This window comes from Aquila chrysaetos, chromosome 15 (assembly GCF_900496995.4).
Source record: "Aquila chrysaetos chrysaetos chromosome 15, bAquChr1.4, whole genome shotgun sequence".
NCBI lineage: Eukaryota > Metazoa > Chordata > Aves > Accipitriformes > Accipitridae > Aquila > Aquila chrysaetos.
In genome coordinates this window covers 16,253,968-16,275,094 of record NC_044018.1, presented here as the reverse complement: position 1 = coordinate 16,275,094, position 21,127 = coordinate 16,253,968, and the positions used below count along the sequence as shown (strand labels likewise).

Here is a 21,127-nt window from a genome sequence, read left to right as displayed (position 1 = left end):
GTGCTTAATTAAAACATAGTTGGAAACAAGCTCTGAAGGATGTAGGTGCTTGTGCCCTACTGCCGGTACGTAGCCACCTACCTCACTGAACAGCGGTGAGATTTACCCTTCAGCCTGCCTCCAGGTCATGCCTTTTCCTTAAAATAGGGGAAAGTTAATTTTTAATGTAAAAAATAGCAATGCTGGAAGGAGTTAAGACCCGGCTGCATGGGGTGGTGTGGTGGGATTGCCTCTGGAAGCCAAGCTCCAAGGCACATTCCCTACCTCTGCCCAGGGGATCGAAAGGATTTTTGGTACTTCAGAGAATTGACTGCAGCTTTACCAGGCTTGGATGGCTAATGACTGATTGGCAACAAACTGGGTCCCACAGGCATGCCCTGCCACATCCTGGGAGAGAGGATGGAGTCACACAGCAAGGACCTGCTAAGCCGGGGCTGGATGAAGCCAGTGTCCAAAGACACCTGCTATGACTTTAGGTTTCACGCAGATAAGAAGAGATGAAGTGAAAGGATTTGACCCAGGTAGGTTTTTACCTTTATCCATATACCTTAGAGTAGCAAGCATTTTTTTCGTCTCAGAATAGTGATGTTTTGCTATTATGCCACCAGCACAGCAGTGAAAGTCAAGCTTCAACAGCTCATTTCCTTAATCAAAAGCTGAAACCACGGTCCTCCACAGCCACAGGTGACAGTGACCTAGGCTGAGGAGCTACACCACCTGAAATGCCACAGGAAAGGTTTGCCAACAACCTGTTAAAACAAACAGCAACAAATTGCTTGGATTGGGTGCACACAAAGAGCATAAGGATGAGAGCGTAACCCCTCATTTATATCAGCCTCTGGCAAACATGATACTGGATTATTAGTAGTATTTTTTTTAATGACTCCAGGGCACAGTCTGAGGATCTCCAGACCAGTAAGCCTGAACTGAACCAGAAAAAAATTGGTAGAAACCATAGCGAAGTACAGACACTGCAGATCCTAGGATAAATGTGATGTATTAGGGAAGAGACAAAATGGGCTTTCATAAATGGAAGTCTTGCCTGATTAATCTTGTCATGGTTTCTGCACAAATGAAGGGGTAACGCATTTCTAAATGGTCTGACAAGGGAGGGATGTATAGATGGATGGATAGATACTGTGGGACAAGGATGTTTGCTAATGATACAGGATTGTCTAGGATCATCAGAGATGGTGCAAAATATTGCAGGAGTGTTTTTCCATATTGGTGACCAGGCAGTAAAAATGTGAGTTAAACTACCTATTATTAACTACAAAAAAAAAAGGACATTGGAAAAAATAGCTCTAATTATTCATACACTTGGAAGTCCAAATTAGCATGATAATGGGATCACTTTGGGTAGAGATCTGAAAATATCAGGTCAGTGCTCAACTTCTTATACCATGAATAAGCTTTTGGGGAGCCTTTGGGTTTAGGATGTTACTAAGCTGGGTAAAAGGGTTCCCTGGGCACCCCACATATCATGCGGGGTTAAGCTGGCCTCCAAAACCTCCCTCTTCTGCTTGGGCACAGCTGGTCTTCCCTGTGCAGCCCACGTGCCCACATTTCTGTGCCCTTAGCTCCTCACTTGATAACTTAAACTTTCAGGCTACTTACATGGCAGCTAGTACCTGGCTAAATCACGTACTCATGCAGACCAATGGCAAATAGCTCCATGGCTGCTTAATGGGAACATTTTGTTCAGCCCATCTTGACCCCGCAGCTAACACAGGCCAGTGAATCTGCCTTGGTAATTTGTGTACCAGGCTTGTACCTTTGGCCCGAGGCTGGAGACAATGCTAAACATCTGCCACCGGACTCCTGAGAGTGACGTCAATATTCTTTTGTCTTAAGTACGCCTGGTGCCGGCTCAGCTGCATCCATCTCTCCCAAAGACAAATTATACTTTATTGCATGGTATTGCTCAGGACAGAAAAAAAAATCTCAGTACGCACCAGCAGTTCAGCACTTAAAACTCGTAGTAATAAATAGCTTGACCAGGGTAGCTTTTTGTCCCCTTCCACTTTGTCTTTTCTTTTCCCTGTTCTGCCCACACACATGCACTCTGGCTCTCGGGAAGCACAAGGGGGGCTGGCGGGATGAGAGGTTGGTTGCACGGTGTCCCTGGGCATTACTGGGGACAGCACTGGGAAGCCAGGCCAGCAGAAGTGTGCTCTGCCTCACTGGCATCATCTGCCTGAGCAGGGTGGTTTTCTTCCTCAGGGGGGGACGACAGTGGGAGAAACTCAGGGTCTCGCCCAGGGCACGTCTCGGGGTGCATCCACATCTTGGGGTGCATCCAAGCCTTGGCTTACACCTAGGCTAAGCTATTCAGCTGTGGGTACAGCGTGACCTCCACTTTCTACATGCAATAAGCACTGTCAAACATCTGGCTCCAGCTGCCCTGGGGCCGTGGGGTGCTGGTCTGGCTCTGGGAAGAGGCGGAGGGCAGGGATTAGGGTTCACCTGAGCTCATCTTATGCCGAGGTTTCTAGGGAGCCCTCGCTCCACCAGCCTGCCCTCATCTCTCAGCAGCTGCGGATACTCCAGGGGGTCTCTGCTGTGTCCCGTAAACCCCTGCACTTGGTGGCATCGGGCAGAAGGATGCCTGGGGCTGCTGGCAACCCATCTGGAGGGATGCATCCCCGGCAGGGTACGCTGGTGCTGTCTGCTCTGGCCTCCTCCCTTCCCACTGTCCTGCCCCCTGCTTAAAAGCCAAAGATTTAGGGAGTTACGTTTTCCCTGCAAGCACCGTTTCCCTCTCGGCTCGCCTCAGCGCAGGTCAATTTATTTGCTGGTAATAAAGAAATTTCCTCTCTTCCGCCAAAAACGAAGTGTGCAGGCAGTAAGCGTAGCCTTGGGAAGGTCCCACAGCTGAAGGTCTTGGGCTGCCGAGGAGCGGGCGGCAGCAAACACGGCCCCCCAGTTTGGGGTCTGGGGAGGGAGCGGGTGAAGCGAGGCCCAAGGCGGGCTGCTGCTGCCATCTAGCCCTGCCTGCCGCTCAGGAGCAGCTCAGCCCTCGCCCACGCACCTTTCTGCATCTTTCCTCTCCTGAGCCACCGAGGAGAAGGTATCTTTTCAGGTGTCTTCGTTTAGCTCACCCTTTCTGAGATTGCTGCCATAGCTGCTGCAGTACTTAGGGCCGGGACACGCAGCAGCTCGGTGGTGAAACCAGAGGAGGACGTGCCGGCTGCTCTCCCCTGCTCTCCGTGGCCGTGGGCCCGCATCCAGCGAGTGTTGTGGGGCCACGCTCGCTGGGCTGCATCCTTCCACCCAGTGAGATTCACCTCCCCTGGGGGAAGACACTCTCTGTGCCCGATGCTGGCACGGACGTCGGACCCAGCAGATCTCCCACCACCCTGCCCAGTGTCCTAAAGCTGAGGCTGGGAACGGGTTTCTGCTTTTGAAGCTGTTTGCTCCCTGCAACATCTGTGGCTGCTGCCTGACCCGGGAGGAGGAGTGAACGGCGGTCCCCAGGCTGACAGGCAGCACATTCAGCTGGGGATGCAGGAAAACTGCTTCAGGAAAGTGAGATGCCACCTCGGGAGGGTCAAGGCTCCTGGGTGAGGAACCTTCTTTACCCCATGGAGCAGGATGTGGCTCTTTCTTTTGCTCTGACAGCCACACGGTGGCTTTGGTTTAACACCCATTACCACTTCTCGCCACCTCCCTCCCCAACTTTTTTTGAGGCAGGAGTGGGTCCTCCCTCCTCAGCAGCTCCTTCAGAGGCAGCTGCCCAGTTTAGATTCATTTTAGCACAGGCACCTCACCGAGCAGAGCCCCACCAGTGGGAAGGCAGCCGAGGAGCTGGTGGTGTTGGCAAAACTGAGAGGATGGCACTGTGGGGCTCAGCCCCACGACCCTGCCGGACCCGCCGGGCAGCAGGGTAAGGATAAGCGCACCAGGATTGGAAGGGACTTTAGGAGGTCTCTAGTCCAAGCTCCTGCTCCAAGCAGGCTCAGCTGCAAGATCAGTCCATGGTTGCTCAGGACTTTGGCCTGTTGGGTCTCAAAAGCCTGCAGAGGTGGAGCCTGGCCAACCCCACCAGCAGCCTGGTCCCCTCCTGGCTGTCCTCACAGGGCAAGTTTCTCCGGACACCCAGCCTGACCCCCTGGTTCCAGCTTGTGTCCCTCATCACTTAGCAGCAATCCTGCAAAGTTGCTCTGCAGAAGATGGCATAAATTGGTTCCATGGACTTACCCCCACCAAAACCCCCCCTGACAACAGCGAATGTAAATTAACCCCAGAGGCAGTAGAGGAGAATAAAAAACATCACAGAAATAGCTACTGGAAGAGCCAAGCCTCGGACTGGGCTCCAAGCAGGAAGCTGGAAGCTGACAGGACATTTGAGGTAACAGCCTTAATAAATTCATTTTGAAGTTTTCTGTGTATTAAAAACCTCAAATCCTTTGTTTCCCTTTTCTATGAACAGATGGGAAGCGAGCTTTGTTTGGTTGGGATTTTTTTTTTGAGCTGTGCAATAGTTTAATTACTACTTTGTACATACTTTTTCCTTGTACTTTCTTATTTGCATTTGTTCTCTCTAATAACATCTCGCTCATGTTGCGGTCTAACATCGGGAGTGTGGGATCATTCGGAAGCCTTCTCTCCTTTCTCCTGCCTTCCCTGGCTCTGACAGCCGGGGTTTTTGATGCTTTTTTTGAGCTGAGCTCCATCTTGTGGGCCTTTGCTTGGCTAATTAGTCACCACATCCTTATCTCGGAGAGGATCTCCCTTGGCCGCGGTCAGAGGAACACCCCCGCTTCACCTGCAGTCAGGTATAATCACCCGCTGGGGGATGAAACCCACATGGCACAAGCAGATGAGTCTGATTGATAGCACCTACCTCCCGGGGAATTTGGCGAGCCATCCTGGCAGGGTGCAGGAGGAATTTCCCTCTCCCAAATCAGCAGTCTCTATGGCGAGTTGGATTTTCTTTTGCTTTTCACTTTGGTCAGATGCTTTAATGGTTTAATGTGAGTTTTGACTGCAGGAAAGCAGGACAATCGTTGCTGAGAAATATTTATTGAGCTGTTACGGCGAAATGCTGTTGCTACTGATGAACTATAGTTAACAGCAAGTAACTGGAGTTTTTAAGCAGGAATTTTTTTATCTAGCAACACAATAGATGATTTTCTTCTTGTCCTCACAGTAAGGGCAGCAGCACCTGTTACCTTACTGAAAACTGTGTCCATGTTATCCTGGTCAAACGTTGCAACTCCGTTCCTTGCAAGAGTGCCAAACTAGAACTAACGTTGTGTTCTTCCCACCTACTGAGCTTAGCAGCCAAATATAAAAGGGTTATGCTTAAGCCCACTGAATGCCCACATCCTGTTCTTCTCCCAAGGCTGGGAACTGCATTTTGAGGATGGATGAAATAATACCTGTGATTGCAAAGCACTTTGGGAATCCTTCGTACTGAGCTGCTACAGTTGCCCTTTCTCAGCTCGTGTGTGGTGCTTCCTGCATTTCCAATGTACATAGACTGACCCTGCACTTCCCCAGCAATGGTAAGGTGTTGGCAGCAACCAGCTGGGAGCACTGGTCTCTTTATATCACTGGTCTGAAAGTGTCTCTGCCTTTGCTTCCTTCCCTGAATTGCTGTGCAGCCTTGCTGTCTCTTGACCACTTTTTGGACTGGAATATGGCAGTTGGCTCTGTACCACAAAGGCAGGGTGAGCCAATTAGTCCTTTGCAAAGCACTCTGAGAGTGTGAATTGAAGAGAGTATAACTGGACAGCACTTTTTTTGTGGGAATACTGTGGGCAAGACTGGGACCAGCTCCCTAAAACGAGGAAAAGGGAGGGTTGGTTTCAGTGTGCCAATGCTTTTGTCTTTAGGCACAGACTAACAAACTGAGGAATGCTGTTGCTGTAGTATAAGCATCAAGAAACACATGTGAATAAGGTTCTAATATTAGCTGGACATTAGTGATATTTGCAAGACAACATGGACATACACAAGACTGCAGTGTCTGCCAGTGCTCAAGCATTTGCCTGTGAGGTGGGTGGCTTCTCCTTACTGAAATGGAGGGGATTCAAGGGGCCACCGTTGTTCATGCCCAAAGCACTCACCTTTGCACGAGTCCTCAGCCTCCCGCTGCAAAGGGCAACGTCTTGGTGGCTGTACCCCTCTGAGCGCTCATCATCAGCTTTCCAGAAGTGGCACTGCTGTGGTTTAGCTGCTCTAAACATCTCCTGTATGTGGAGGACTACAAAAGCAGTTGAAGAGCAGTAGCAAAGCTTGCCAAAATATAAAGCAATTAAGTCCCAGGCCCATATATACTCCCTGTTCTCCATGTATCTTCAGAATAGTCAAATACAGTGTTTTAACTAGCTGAAGATGAATTTTAATTGGAGGCATTTGTGACATGGGTATCGAAACCAGACCATAGCCACTGAGATACCAAGTGCTTTCAAACTGTAAAGAAAACCAGGTGATTCATGTCAAAACCAGGGACACTTCTCTGAAGCAAATTACTGTCACTTCTTTTGGTACTGATCAGTGCTTATTTCAAGAGAAAATTAAAAATAATAATTAGTATTGCAATGATTGATGACCTTTTACTTTTTGACAATCAATTAACATACTTGTCTAAGCTCTTCTTGCAATACTTGTGGATAATGATTTTTTTTTTTTTTTTTTTTTTTTTTTTGTGGAAGAGGGTTGGCTTTGATCTGGAAAGCAAGCTTTCCATTTCAGTCTTGCTGCAAATTGATGCTGTGTTTAGCTACAAAAGATCTGTTTAAATGATAGTACTTGTTGGGGGTGAGGTCTGTGAGGAAAGAGCTCTCCCTCCAGCTCCAGGTTTGTTCTCGGAGGAAGCCTTGCTCCTGCAGGTGGAGCTTTGGGTCCCTGCTCAGTGCTGCTCCCAGCGCTGGGTTAGTCTGCTGGTGCAAACGAGGCGGCAGACTTGCCTCTTCCAAGGGGATTCATGCACTGACCCTGTTTGTCTGCAAGGCCTGTGTTGTAGCCTACAAATTAGCAGCTTAAGAATTAAATTGTGAGTTAAATGCTCACGCAATAACACAAGGGAAATCTGCCCCATGGTACACTCTGCTGTCAGCAACTTCCCCCCTTGTCCCTTATTTTCTCTCAGTCTTCTACTTCAGTATTCTCCACTCTCTCCTTAATGTATTCCCACCTTTGATTTTCCGTCTGATGTAATTTCAGAGGACCACTGTTTCTCAACTTTTTTTTGGTATATGAAACTACATTTGCACCAAAGGATGTCAGCTGAACTCTACTACAGGCCACGTATAGCCATAGGTGGACTTATGGAAGGTCTCAGCTAGACTTGTTTCAGACCTCAAACGGCTTCACAGCTCGAGAAGAGAGGAATGGGGTGATGAGAAGCCATGCCCTCTGCTCAAGAAGATGTCTTGGTATTTGCCTCAGATATTACTCTCTTTTTCCGAGAACAGACAACACCATCACCAGTGCCAGTGAGAGGAGTGACCGCCGGGGACATTAGGAGCAGGAATGCCAGTCTTTGCAAATGGTCCAGCGAAGTCCATGTGTCCACAGTAAGACAGACAGAGCACCATACAGAGCATGGTGAGGAAGAAGCGAGCTGAAAGGCACAGGCTATTTTTGTCTCCAACTTTGATATTTGTTGAGCTAATTATAAGACAGATGCAGCTGATCTCAAGTTTTTTCTGGCATGTAGCTCCTCTCTCCCTCCTGTATCAGACAAGCTTGCTCCAGGGAGGAATAATTAAGATGTGCAGTTAGAACAACTGCATTTGATCAATGAATATGGCAAAACAGAGCGAAGGCTTTGATGGCCCAAGGCTCAGGAAAGGGAGGTCAAACTAAACCATGGGAGTTCACCGCTTGCTTTGTTACATCTTTGCTGTCCTACATGGTGCTCCAGCTTACACTAGGAAACATATGACCCTAGTTTGGATGGTAGGGAATCCCCACCTGTCACCATATGACCAATTCCTGTCACTTGGGGTACTTTAAAATCAATTTAAAAAGTAGAAATGGACCACTAAGATTCTATGGAAGCCAGGAGCAGGGCAGCTGTGAGATGAAGGATATATACTCGGTATCCCTAGGACCAGAACATCTGCTCAGTGTAATCCAACTTAAAATGAGAAACTTGTGTCTTGCTTAAAAACACACCATCCTTCCTGTAAAGATTTATTACTCCCACAAGTACTAAAAGTCAGCTAGCACACTCCCCCCCCTTTATTTTTTTTTTTTTAACACGGAAGATGCTCAAGATTAACAGTTCTTTTTAAGCACTTGATACTCTCCTTAGACATGGCTTACAGAGCACCAGCTGAAGCTATGACTTACCTGCCATGGGAGAGGAAGGTAAAGAACTGAGGTCAGCTACATCTCTTTTGGGGAGTACCAGAAGTTAATCAAAATGCTTATTAGCGTGTTGCCATTGTCCTGGCCTCCAGCAAACAGATTTTTTTTTTTTTTTTTTTTTTTTTTTTTAAGACAAAAGCCAATGAAATAGCTAAAGCAGCCAGTCAAGTGAAATGCACATCAAGAAACCAATTAGCAGCATGCCAAATTCCTCTCAGAGTAGCTTACTAATTAGCTTCTACAAGTGATTGCCTTCAAACTACCTGCTGGAGATGGTCTCTGCTGGCTGTGAGGAAGCCAGACCATGCCGCTTGCCCACCAGCACACTAGTTGCTAGTGCAGATATTGTGTCAGGTCTCGCTACAGCCGTACTCAACCTTCTGGCTCAACCATCCACAGCCTTCAAACAGGCAGGTTTAAAAAGCAGCTGCCTCTCCTTTAGACCACTGCAGGCTTTCCAAGAGTACTTTTTCTGCATACCTGTTAGGTTTTTTCCAGAGTTCAAATAAATACACTTAGCTCTCTCACAGGGCAAGATTTAGATGTGAAATGTTACAGTATTAACGTTTGGTTACCATTCATTACTTTTGCTTTCATGCTAAGAATCATTTAAGTTTCCACATGAATTTGGAGAAGCTGAAAGACACCCTGGTTTGGCTGCAGGGAGTTTCCTTGAGATTAGGGCTATCGCTCAACTACATGTACATACTGCAGTTTGCACCAGTGTGGTTCAGTAGCCAAACAGCTGTCTACTGTATGCATGAGAATAAAGGCAAGCACTATTTCAATCGCAAGTTTGAAGGCAGGAGTGAAGCAATTAAAGAAATTTCTTAAAAAGCCGCTGGGGATGCTTCAAGAGAATCAGGGATGAGGTACCATTGCTTCTGTTTACCCTACTAGTTCAGTTAGTGAAGTGTGTAGTCTCAGCTGAAAGCACAGAAGTTAAACATTGTCTTTCACAGCTGCTTGTAAGAAAACAGCTTTATTTCTCACCTTGCTAGGGCCACTGTTTTATCAGCAGTGCTACCCTTGGATCACCCTTTAAAACTTAACACTTACTCTAAGTTAGCTTAAGCTTTACATACTTATTCAATACATTAAGGTTTTCCTCTTTACACATCAGGCATTTGCTAAGGGATGCCTGCAGTCCAGGACCTTCTGGCAAACAGAACAGATCCAGATCTGGGCCTGATCAGTTTGTCAGAAACATTTGGCAGTTTTAGTGCAACAAGTGGCAGCAGCCTAGCATCAGGTTAAATAGAAATCAGAATGCTCTACTCCAGTAAGCAGACTCACTAATTTTATCATCAACACACCCTGTACTAGCTCCTACTATTTACTACTTAGTGTCATCTATCACATTTAATCCAAAGTCAGAAGTTTGACAGGGTAGCATGTATTTTCATGACATTAAATAAGAGCTTCTAATTGTATTGCATGCAAAGGATGTTGAGTCCCATCTCTTATCATCCATTTTATACTAAAGCCCTAAGCAACAAGGGTCAGAGAGTAGTTGCCACCTACTAGTCAGCCACAGAGTTTCAGCTTCTTAAGTTTTCCCATAACATATTTTAATTGTCACATACATAACAAGCAGCTTGTCAGTGGCAGCCACGGAGCCTGTGTTGTATTCTCTCATTAATGACTAGATATGTTTAAATAGCCATCAGTCCTGGCCACAGCAGTTATAGACCAACATGAATAAAAATAGCACATTAACTGTGCAATATGAAACTGTGTTAAGCCCATGTTCAATAGTGAAAGGCAAATGTGATTCCATGAGAATTTGCACAGTAGTTAACTTGTGATTAGAAAAAGCTAGACTATCAACATCTTGAAAAAGACACTTACTTCAGTAAGTTGGGAGGGCAAAGGTAGGGGAGGAGATGGCAATTGTGTTATTCATTTATTAATAAGTTCTGTGCTTGCAGCATCTGCTCTGCCTTCATATATGCTATAAGAGCAATCCATGACTGCTTAATTCTCTACAGATTAAACAAAGACCAGACCAGTTATTTCAATATACTTTATTTTAAAACAGGTAGGTCACAAAACACTAACCTTAGCCCGTTCTGCCATACACAAGCTACAAATACTTGTTTGACAGTTGAGGGTCAGTCTTTAGTAGCATACATGAAAAGTGAATAAAAATCCATATAAAACAATATTCAAATAGTTTCCATAGGAACACAGATAATTGTGACCCATCTCCTAGTCATTTTTGTTGCATTTTTACCAAACCTAAACTTTAAAAAAACCACTTAAAAATTCTAGCAAGAATTAAGTTAATGGTCCCCCAAATGCCCTAAATTCAATGACTAACCTTGCAGTTAATTACTAAATATTACCTATACATTAATACTAGCTGAAGCACAAGTTGCTGGATATTCAATTCCGCTTTCCCAAGCACAAGAGAGTGGCAGACTAGCAACATCCTGCTCCTCCACTTCAGCTAGGAACCCTTGCTCCTTAATCTGCTGCATTAGTTGCCTAGAAAGAAAAAACAAAAAGGGCAACGGTCAGAAGAGTATTTCACTACAATGTGCCAAGAAGCTAAGCAAAGTATTTTTTTTTACTACTGGGGAGCATGAAATCAACTCTTTACTCATCTGCAATCTAGACAGTATCACCAGAGCAAAAAAACCCAAAGCAGAATCAGTGCAGGTCACTTGTAGCTGGTGAGGCTTTAGGGCAAGTGCCAATACCAAGCTGGTTTCACAATTTCTGGGTAGGATCTAGATCTGCAAAGATGCACCTATATATCTGTAGCTACATCTGTATACCACACACTACAAAGATTTAATGATTTAGTAGTCATTAGTTCAGATTTCATACCTATATCACTGACTATCCCCATACCTTTGCATTCCTGGCTAACTTCAATCAAGTAAAAGTATGGATGACAGACTAGGAATGTAAATGAGCTGACCAGTGAGAACCCTGTAACTCCTACCATACTCAGACTGGAGTTGTACTGAAAGACAAGCTCAGAAGAACTTCAGCTAACTGAGTTGTGGGACTTTGTTACCTTTTACTATATGCAAGGCAAGAAGTTGTGCTACTACATGGCTCCCCATATACTACCAGCTTTACTTAGACATGTAGTCATCTTGCCCCTTCTCTTCAGTTATCTAGCCACAAATTTAGTCATACACCTTTATATATGTAGATTACATTCCAAGAAGTTTCGCCTGTGCTAGAAAGATCTGCCCCATAACTTCATTGATACATCCCCCTCAGTTAAGGGCCAGCTTGTATCACAGAATTCTCCTGCCAAAACAGAAAGTACAGGGGGTCATGTAGGGCTGAAAGGGCTGTAGCCTGGGATGATGGTTATGTCTGCATAATTAAGCTCAGTATGCCTCAGACCAAGCATTACATTTTCACAGAAACCCAATGCTATAGTGAAAAAGCTAATTATTTTTCTGCAGGGTCATTTTTAGTTCAATTAGAAACAAGTTTGGAGTCTTATGGGAATGCTTCAATTGACAGAAGGTTTCACTAAAAGAAACAATACAAGCCTTCCTTATAGAGGCAAGGCTAGTAAAAGAATGGAGGGAGCTTCCTCTTATTTTTATGGCAGGAGTTCCCCTGAACTTAAGCTTTTTTCAGTAAGTTTGAAAGCAACCCAATAGCAAAGTTAATTGTGCTTTAGGGTAATACTGCTGCCCAAATGCTCTCTGCCAGTTTAGTAGGCAGGCTTCAATACAGAGGTAAGGGCTTCTTCTTACAGGAAATCCCACTTTTATAGAAGATGCAATCTGTTAACCTGCCTTGCACAGAAGAGTATCCAAGTTACTTTAAACTACTGTTTAAGGTGCAGCTTTACAGTATCCTCATACTCAAGAGGTAGTCCTGCTTTCTTTGCTTACCTGTTTAATAACTTGCCATGGAGATCTGGCACTCTGCACTGAGCAATGAGCCAGAGCTCAACCTAAACTAAGGAACAGCCCTCAAACAGAGATCATATTGTAAAGCAGCACTGTTGAGTCTTCCTGTCTCCTGCAGTCAGGATTCAGCAAGTCATCAACTTAGAAGACAGCACACTGTTAGAACTGTGATTGACTGGTCTAATTACTGGCCACAGTAGCTAACTGTAAAGAATCTGTAATGATTCTATATGTTGTGCAAGAGTGAAAAACACCAGTCAGAAACCTAGCTTAGTGAAGACTCCTAACATTATCCTTCTTAAAGCACCTCTCCTGAAAGAAAGTACATCAGAGAAAAGAGTAACTGGTAGCATTAGGATTGTTCTAAGCACACAGCAAAAAACTTCAGAGGCACTGCCTTCTTCCACACCACAAGGAGGTTTTCCAAGAGCAATGGCACCAAGACTATGGGCCCTGTTTGTTAAGGGGCAGCCAACTGACATGAGCTCTTCACTATAGTCATCTGTATCAAAAGAACTGATGGATCAAGATACTTAATTACTAACCATGCTGGTCTTGATATCACATAGTGTATTGTTGGCCTCTGGAATCCATTGAAAGTAGAAGCTGCTGCAACAGTATAGGCACCCATGTTTTCAAACAGGATCCAGTCACCAACTTGCAACTCTGGCATATTAAAACGCTCAACAATACGATCTAGGCCATCACATGTTGGTCCCCATATGCTGCAGGAATAGCAGCTGTCATCTGGTTTAGGCCGCTAAAGAAGAGAGTTGAGTATAATTAGACAATCAAAACAGCTTCCAGAAGTAATATCATAATTAGTATAACATTCCACCTCACAAGGAAGAGGAAGAATAGCTGCTGCTTGCATGTCCTTCTCCACCCTTGGCTTTGAATTAATTCCACTGCACGCTTCCTAAGCCAAATGCCAAGTTCTGGTGACATGAAGGGAGCAGTGAACTGAGAAGTGACTGCTGTGACAAGGATTGTCCTACATCCATTATACATGACTAGTATGTGATACTTCTGAATGAGCATACCTTTTGCAGAACTGGTTTAACGTGTGCGTGATCATACAAGATGCAGTTGAATGATCCATAGACTCCATCATTCACATAGTACATAAGAGTTTTGTCATTTGCATCATCTTCATCTGGAAGAAGTTGAGATACTAGTAAGAGAATGCTTGGAAAGAAACACAGTTGGCTAGATATAAGATTAGGTCTAGATTTACATACCATCAGAACCTGTTTGCTCCTTTAATACGATTTTTTTCGCAATGATGTTGACTGCCAGCGTGAATGCTGATGCAACATAGTATCTTCCCGGCTCTGCAATAATATTTATTCCAGAATCCAAAGGAAAGTATTTATCCAGTGCTGGGTTGATTACACTCGTGATCTAGGAAAGAATCAGTTGCCAATATTAGTACTTCAGCAGTTACTCAGGTGCTATTTCAGAAATCTGAGATGGAGTCAGACTTTCATGCTCACGGTGATACACTGGTCAAGTGTGTAATAACTATTTTCATATTGTAATCTCTATTCATTGCCTCTGCTTTATTTTCCTATTCAAACTTTTGTTTAGGATTAAGTTTGCACAAAGCAACAAAAGCAGTCATCTCTTGCAGCTTAAATTTTTAAGTGATCAAACAGTTCATGTTTGAGTTTAAAGGAATTCTCCCCTACTAGACTCATAAAGCCAGCATTAAGGCCCTGCAAGTCCCCATGCTTCAAATTTAATTCCTAGTTCACTTGCAGTTCTGCTGATCATGCAATATTCTTTAGGATGCAGTAAGCTTGAGAAGTCATCTCACAGGATCTTGAGAACACAGAATGCTTTGTCATCACCTTTGAAATTCAGTTGCCTTCATGAACAGAGTTATTTCCAAGTTCTGAAGTTATCAGTGATTACTAAGCTGCCTCCAACTGCAGCATGACTGCATTACACCATGGAGCACAATGACAACATTTGCTCTTGATGCTTCATGTAAGTCAATACTACACTAGGAGAAGCCAGCCTTCATTAAGAGGCATTATAAGTGAGGCAACATTAGCCCATGTTATTAGCAGAAAACTCACTTTATGTAGCTTACTTGCTGTCTCCTTGTGTAAATATATAACATTGTTTAATGCAACTTTAGACTGGCAGGTGCTCTGACAACACTGCTCTAAGTGGAAGTCCTATTAACACCCAGCCAACTTTTATCTTCTGAAAGCATAAGTATTTCTGTGCAAAAGCAAACTGGAGCCTGGAGAACTGATCAATTAAAAAATGATCCAAAAGCTGGCTCTAAACCAGACCAGAAGTTGATCTAGTTTGCTACATCAATGCTCATGCCACCCAGCAGGGAAGTATGGGTTCAGGACTACTTTTTCACCCCATTTGGGAGCATTGCCAATCCAGATAGTCTGAAGTACAGCATCAACTGGAAGAAATCTATGCCAGTAAGAATCAAGCCTACAATTAAAATTTGCTTTACAAGTTTGACATCTCTGCATGTTTAGGCAGTCATTTAGCTATGTATCTAAGGAGTTCATCTAATCTTCAGTTTTCAGATTAATTCCCCTCTTTTTCTCTAAATTCAATTTCTGACCAAGCAGACAAGTTCTTACAAGTGTGTCTGCATACCAATATAAAAGCAAGATTTTTACTCCAGATCAACATTCAAGAAGACTCCACAACCTAAGAAGTTCTTAGCAAACCTATACCTCTTCAAATTTAAGCTTGACATCTTCAGAGCCAGGGAAGCCACCACCAATATCAAGCAGATACATACTGAAGCCAAGTTCAGCCTAAAATGAGATTAAGGGCAACACTGTTAAGAAAGCAGTACTTAGTTTATCATTTTAGCTTAAAGAGCAATATAAAGTAATATCATCAACACTTGGAACAGAGCTAATTCATCATGTTCAAGTAATAGTCACTTGAGTTTGAGCTGCCAGTTTTAGCACATCCGTAGATGAGTTTTGCAGAACTGGTCAAAGTAAGCCATGGTGACCTCAAAAATTGCAACAACATGAAATTAGTGACTTAGCTAGCTTTAAACCTGTAACAGTTTTACTTTTGATTCAGTTTTGCCACAACAGTTGAGCAGTAGTTCCAGAGAAAGTAGAACTAGACTTACTCCCATATCAAACACACAGCGGGCGTCAGAAATGGCTTGAACAAAGGTCTCTGGGTCTGTACATCCACTTCCAACATGGAAACTACAAAGAGATACAAAATATCGGTTGCTATTTGGCAAACTGGTCAAGAAGTTCATACAAAACTCAAGTCACCATACGCAAAGGCATCTCTATTGTCAGGCAGACCATTTAAAGAAATCTTACTTAACATGACTGTATTTTTATGTTATCAACTCACCTAACTCCAATGATGGCAAGGTCAAGTTCTTTTGCACGCTCCAGAAGAAGCCTGCTAGTCTTAAGTGTAGCTCCAAATTTAACACTCAGACGACAAACTGCTTTGGAGTCATCAGTTGTAATGCGCAAGACTAACCTAGAAATAGGAAAAAATGAGGGTTTAAGTTCCAGTATAAAAAAAAAAAGACATCATTATCAGGCACACATATCCTTAGAATGAGACTGAGCTTAAATATACAAGCTTTTGTCCTGCTTTCGGCTGGGATAGAGTTAATTTTCCTTCCAGTAGCTGGTATAGTGTTATGTTTTGGATTCAGTGTGAGAAGAATGTTGATAATGCACTGATGTTTTCAGTTGTTACCAAGTAGTGTTTATACTGAGTCAAGGATTTTTCAGCTTCTCATGCCCAGCCAGCAAGAAGACTGGAGGGGCACAAGAAGTTGGGAGGGGACACAGCCGGGGCAGCCGACCCAAACTGGCCAAAGGGGTATTATTCCATACCATGTGACATCATGTCCAGTATATAAACTGGGGGGAGGAGTTGGCCTGAGGGGGATTGCTGCTCAGGAACTAAGTGGGCATCAGTTAGCAAGTGGTGAGCAATTGCATTGTGCGTCACTTGTTTTGCATATTCCAATCCTTTTATTATTATTGTCATTTTATTATTATTATCAATAGTTTCTTCCTTTCTGTTCTATTAAACTATTCTTATCTCAACCCACGAGTTTTACCTTTTTCCTTCCAATTCTCTCCCCCATCCCATTGGGTGGGGGGAAGCAAGTGAGCAGCTGCGTGGTGCCAAGTTGCTGGCTGGGGTTAAACCACGACAGCTTTCCTGTCTGTCTCTTCCTAACGTGTCAGTAAGCTATACAGGATTAGACTTCACTGGCTAAAAATAGGTTTATTTTCTCATAATTTTGCAGCCCATCTTAACTAATGAAGAACAAGTTTCAGATAACAGCAGATGTTTCCATAACTTGGGAACCCAAGAAAGAATTATAGAACAATTAGCATAACTTACTTGGCTTTTGGATGAGCCCTTGCAACTTTCATTAGCTCTACTTCACTATCAAATGTCATCATCTGTACACCACTGCTGGCAGCATGTTTGATTTGAGATACTTGTTTGCAGGGATTTGCATATATTATTCGCTCAGGAGGTACACCAATGCTCTGTACCAGCTGTATTTCCGTCTGAAGAAAGAACAGATTACACTTGTGAAAGATTTCTAGATGGGTCATCAGACTAATCAGTACAACAGAAGTGACAGCCCTTGGTTATGCTTAATTTTATATGAACACATCTTGTAAAGCTGAACATACACTAACATCACAGATCAAAACATAGTCAAGATCTTACCTTACTGGCGCAATCAAATCCTGCACCAAGAACAGCAAGTGTCTTGACTACAGCTTTGCTGTCGTTACATTTTACGGCATAGAAGGGGGTTACCCGAGGAAGGGCTTTATGCCATCGCATGTGCTTCTTTACAATATCCCCGAGGTCAGCAACATAGAAGGCATCTTTATCATCCTAGGGCAAATACACATCTTAGAGTTACAAACAATAGATAACAGGATAATCCTAGAGGTCAGCATCTGAGTAGGAGCCTGCCTTGCAGAAAATCTGCAAAGCCAACTTGTTCCATTATTTTATAAATTTGTAGTGTCACGAATGCAGTCATTTTCCTATCATACTTACAGAAGATGACACTTCATTTATTTTTTGGTCAAGGATATCCTTGGCAGTAAAGCCTTCGTCAAGGAAGGTGAATTCAAATTCTTCATTGCTGAAGCTACTCATGATTTCCAAGATTTCAGCTTTATGTGAAAAGGATTTAAGTACACACTGTTGATGCAAAAATAACATTCATTACTTCATCTAAATTCATACAGTTTACATTCAACTACTTTATTTAAATTCATATAGTCACTATATGACCACTACATTGTGGTCATATAATTTACAATTATACGATTCCTACAGTGATCACCAATAGCAGCATAGATTAGGAACTTACAGAGATGACAGATCAGATTTAATCAGAACCAAGGAGGCACTCCACAAAATAATCTTGCTAGCTTGAAGGCAAGTCCTCCTCTGTTCAGCAACTGTATGATGTACTAAACCTATTCAAAGAAAAAAAAAAAAAAAAACACCTCAGACTAATAATATCTGACTATTTATGTAAGTCCCTGAAAGTTTACACTGTCTTCCTTCACCTCCACATTGGAACTGTTAATATTATGGCAGTGTCAACACAGTTACCACTGTTGGGTTTTTTTTGTAACAACTCTTAAGCACTATTGTAGCTCGCCAGTTTCTGGGAAAAAGGCTTTACATGTTACTACAGACAGAATCTGAAGATGTTACCGACTTCTGAGTAGTAACAACTGTCACTAGGTGAAAGCCAGTTGAATATCTGGATTCTCACTGCAGTTCAGACTATGCATAAACCAGCCATGAGATCAGGGCTTTCCTTCAGGTTGCTCTGTTGGTGGTTAGAACTTCCCTGTTCTACCCATCACCCCCAGGCTACATGAAAAGAAAACCTCAGCTGTCAGGAGTGGCAGATACACGAGAAGAGAGGCTCCTAACTGTGGTCTGCAAAGTCTTAACAGTGATCCCAATTAACACTTTATAGCAGGATTTTACTGTAGTCCATAACAAATCTTCATTGTTAACAGGAATCTACCAGCCAAGTAGAAAGTCCCTTGAGAACCAGAACTAAAAGGCAAAAGCACATTCCTCTGCTACCCAAGACCTATGAAGTCCATGGCAAAGTGTATGGGTCATCCTTTTACTGGGTAGTCCAAATAAAGAATGACAGTCTCCATTAAGCTGTTAACTCAAGCATAAGTGTGTGCTACCTTTTAAAGACCTCAGCATTGCAAGTGACTCATAGGGAAGATATGGTTTCATGTAACCAGGTCTAGCCTTCCGCTTCTCTCAGCACTGTTTACACTCAATCTAGTCATACAGATTTAGACTGAAGATTATGCAAATGCTAAATTATTCACTAATCTTTACTTACATCGCTGTTCCCTCTATTTTCAAAAAGGCTGTTTATAATAACATATGAAAAAGAACATATATTTTACAGCCGTTACAGATTAACAAGGTTCTAAGACCAACAGAATCATTGGTTCCATACGCTGTGTATACTAAAGTCCATTAAACTTTATCTACTGAAGGACTTTGAAAAGTCAGTGCTTATACAACTTTATTTCAGCCTTCAGAAATATACGGCACCTGAACTGCCAGTGTCAAGAACCACTTTGCATCTTTTTGATCGATTCTCACTTACCAGAGACAAACCAGATTTGAGATTCAAACTAGATTAAGCTTTAACTCTAATGAAATAAAAGCCAACAATCCACCGAGCCTCATTCTCCCCCTGCTCTCATTCACATGCAGTGTTAATTCTCCCAGAAGCTGGATTAAAGTCTCCTCTTAAAAGCCTCTTTGAAAGGACCTTAAGAAACAGCAAATTAAACACTTCTCGGGAAGCTGTCTGTTACTGAAGAGAAGCTGCATCTTATGGTAGGACAATTTCAATGAGATGCTGCAGCTTTGCAGAAAGCGATTCAGTGAATTCTAGCTGTGGTTAAGTGAACACCATCCGGAAGAATTTAGTTTATCCTCCCCTCTGCACAGACCTGTATGAAAAGCACTTTTCCTATTAACGTGTAAAAGGGGAATTACTTTTGCTGGTCACAGCAGACTTTAAGAAGTTCTTGCAAGCTTTCCATCTCCACCTCATTGCACAATTTTAACTACAGAGTAATTACAAAGAATATAGGCAGAACATGATCACGTAGATGCAAATTGTAGCCTCCGAGTGTATATTTCTACTTGGACTGACTGTGTGCAAAGCGTCTGCAGCTTCCCAGAAGAAAGGCAATTTCTGCTCGTTTAGAAGCTGTTCTCCAGAACATTCCCTTATTCGGGAGCTGTATTTAGACACAGCTGAGTCATACCTGCAGGCTCTGCACTCAAATACCAAAGCTGCGTCTAGAAAGGGCGCCCGAGGCGCTCCTGACCCTGGAGTCCTGGAGCTAGCAGATCGCTGCTGACCGCTACCGGGAAGGGGAACGGCTAGCCGCCCTACTCTGGCCGAGGGTCCTCCTGCCCTACTCTGGCGGAGGGTCCCTTACTCGAGTCGGCTACCTGGCTCGGCTCGGGCTGCCCGACCCGGCCGCGGGGCACTCAACGCTCCAGCCCCCGATGCCGAGGCCTCCCGAGGAGGCGTTTCGGTTTGCCCTGGCGGACGCCTTTATTAAAGCCCCCTTCGCCTTGCGGCTTGGCCCCCCCCCACCGCCGAGACCCCCGGGCGGACGGGCGCTCCGCGGAACCGAGCGGCTCCCGCCTCGGGGCAGGGAAGCCGCTCCGCTCCGCTCCGGGCCGCCTTGCGTAAGGGCGGGCAGGGGCGCCCCGAGCCACGTTCCCGCCGCGCACCTGCCTCTCCCCACCCCGGAAAGAGCCCGGCGGCCACGGCGGAGCCGTCCCCTCCCCCGCTCCCGGGACGCGCCGCCAACACCTCCCTGGGCAAGCCGCCGCCCGGAGCCTGCCTTTCTCCCCACCCAGCCCTCGCCCCGCCGGGGCGGGGGATTCCCCGGGCGCGGAGGGAGGCCCCCCCCCCCCCCCGTGCCCGGCGGCGGGACCCGGCGCCCAGCCCGGGCCGCTTTGGCAGCGGCCCCGGAGACACGTGGCTCCGCGCCGGCCGGCTTCCGCCGCCGCGCGCGCCTGCCCCGCCGCCCGCCCCGGCCCCTTCCGCTCCGCTCCGCTCCCCGCCGCGGCCCGGCCCGGCGCGGCGCACCCCGCCTCGCCTCGCCTCACCTCGCCTCAGGCGGCGGCGGGAGCTGCCGTCGGGCCTCGGCGGCGGCCGGTCCCCTCGCTCCGAGCCGCTTCCTCCTCCTCCGCCGCCTCCTGCGAGCCGGGCGCGGTGCGGGGAGCTGGGCGGGAGGCGCCCTGCTGCCGCCTGAGGAGGAGCGGGGCCGGCGGAGCGAGCGCGGCGCCGCGGCTGACAAAGCTTCGCCACCGCCGCGGCGCTCCTATATATAGGGCAGCCGGCGTCGCTATGGCAACGCACCAGCTCAAACCAGCCCCGATCGGCTGCGACCGGGTAACGACTCTGGCCAGCCGCTATTGTGACGTCGGCGGCGAACACGCGCAGGGCGCGCCACGCCCCCCCCCCGCCCCGCCCCGCCCCGGCCGCTGCCGTGCGCTGAGCGCGTCGGGTCTCTGCAGCGGGGCTCCGCCGCGGCGGACCCCCCCTCCCCACGCCCCGGTCCCCTTCCTTCCCCCGCGGGGCCCGCACGGTGCGTGGGCCCGCACGGGGACGCGGGCGATGCCAGCCCCGCCGGCTGCCGGCAGGTGCAGGGGCCTCGCCGCCCCGGCCCCCGCGACGGCACCCCTGCGCGTCCTGCGGAACGGGGGAAGGCGGCTGCGAGCGATGCTTTTGGCAGATGCCGGAGGAGGGAAACGCCGGGCCGGGGGACCCGGAGCGTCGTAGCCGTGGTGTCAGTGGGGCGACGCTCTGG

At 45.9% G+C, this 21,127-nt stretch overlaps 1 protein-coding gene across 3 annotated transcripts; it reads right to left on the bottom strand.

Moving 5' to 3' along the window:
* Positions 1 to 10,337: 10,337 nt before the first annotated feature.
* Positions 10,338 to 20,698, bottom strand: ODC1 (ornithine decarboxylase 1). 3 transcript variants are annotated; one of them, XM_030037637.2, is made up of 11 exons: positions 20,419 to 20,698; positions 17,286 to 17,432; positions 16,944 to 17,117; positions 16,605 to 16,777; positions 15,585 to 15,719; positions 15,346 to 15,427; positions 14,930 to 15,013; positions 13,457 to 13,619; positions 13,259 to 13,371; positions 12,761 to 12,975; positions 10,338 to 10,815 (listed from the first exon to the last, which is right to left on the bottom strand). In XM_030037637.2, the coding sequence occupies exons 2-11, from the start codon at positions 17,385 to 17,387 to the stop codon at positions 10,674 to 10,676; spliced, it is 1,383 nt and encodes a 460-aa protein (XP_029893497.1). In that variant the 5' UTR covers positions 17,388 to 17,432; positions 20,419 to 20,698; the 3' UTR covers positions 10,338 to 10,673. The 3 variants fall into 3 exon arrangements, with proteins under 3 accessions (XP_029893497.1, XP_029893498.1, XP_040984709.1); XM_030037638.2 differs by having other exon boundaries at positions 20,429 to 20,631; XM_041128775.1 differs by having other exon boundaries at positions 20,424 to 20,487.
* Between the last annotated feature and the right edge of the window lie 429 nt (positions 20,699 to 21,127).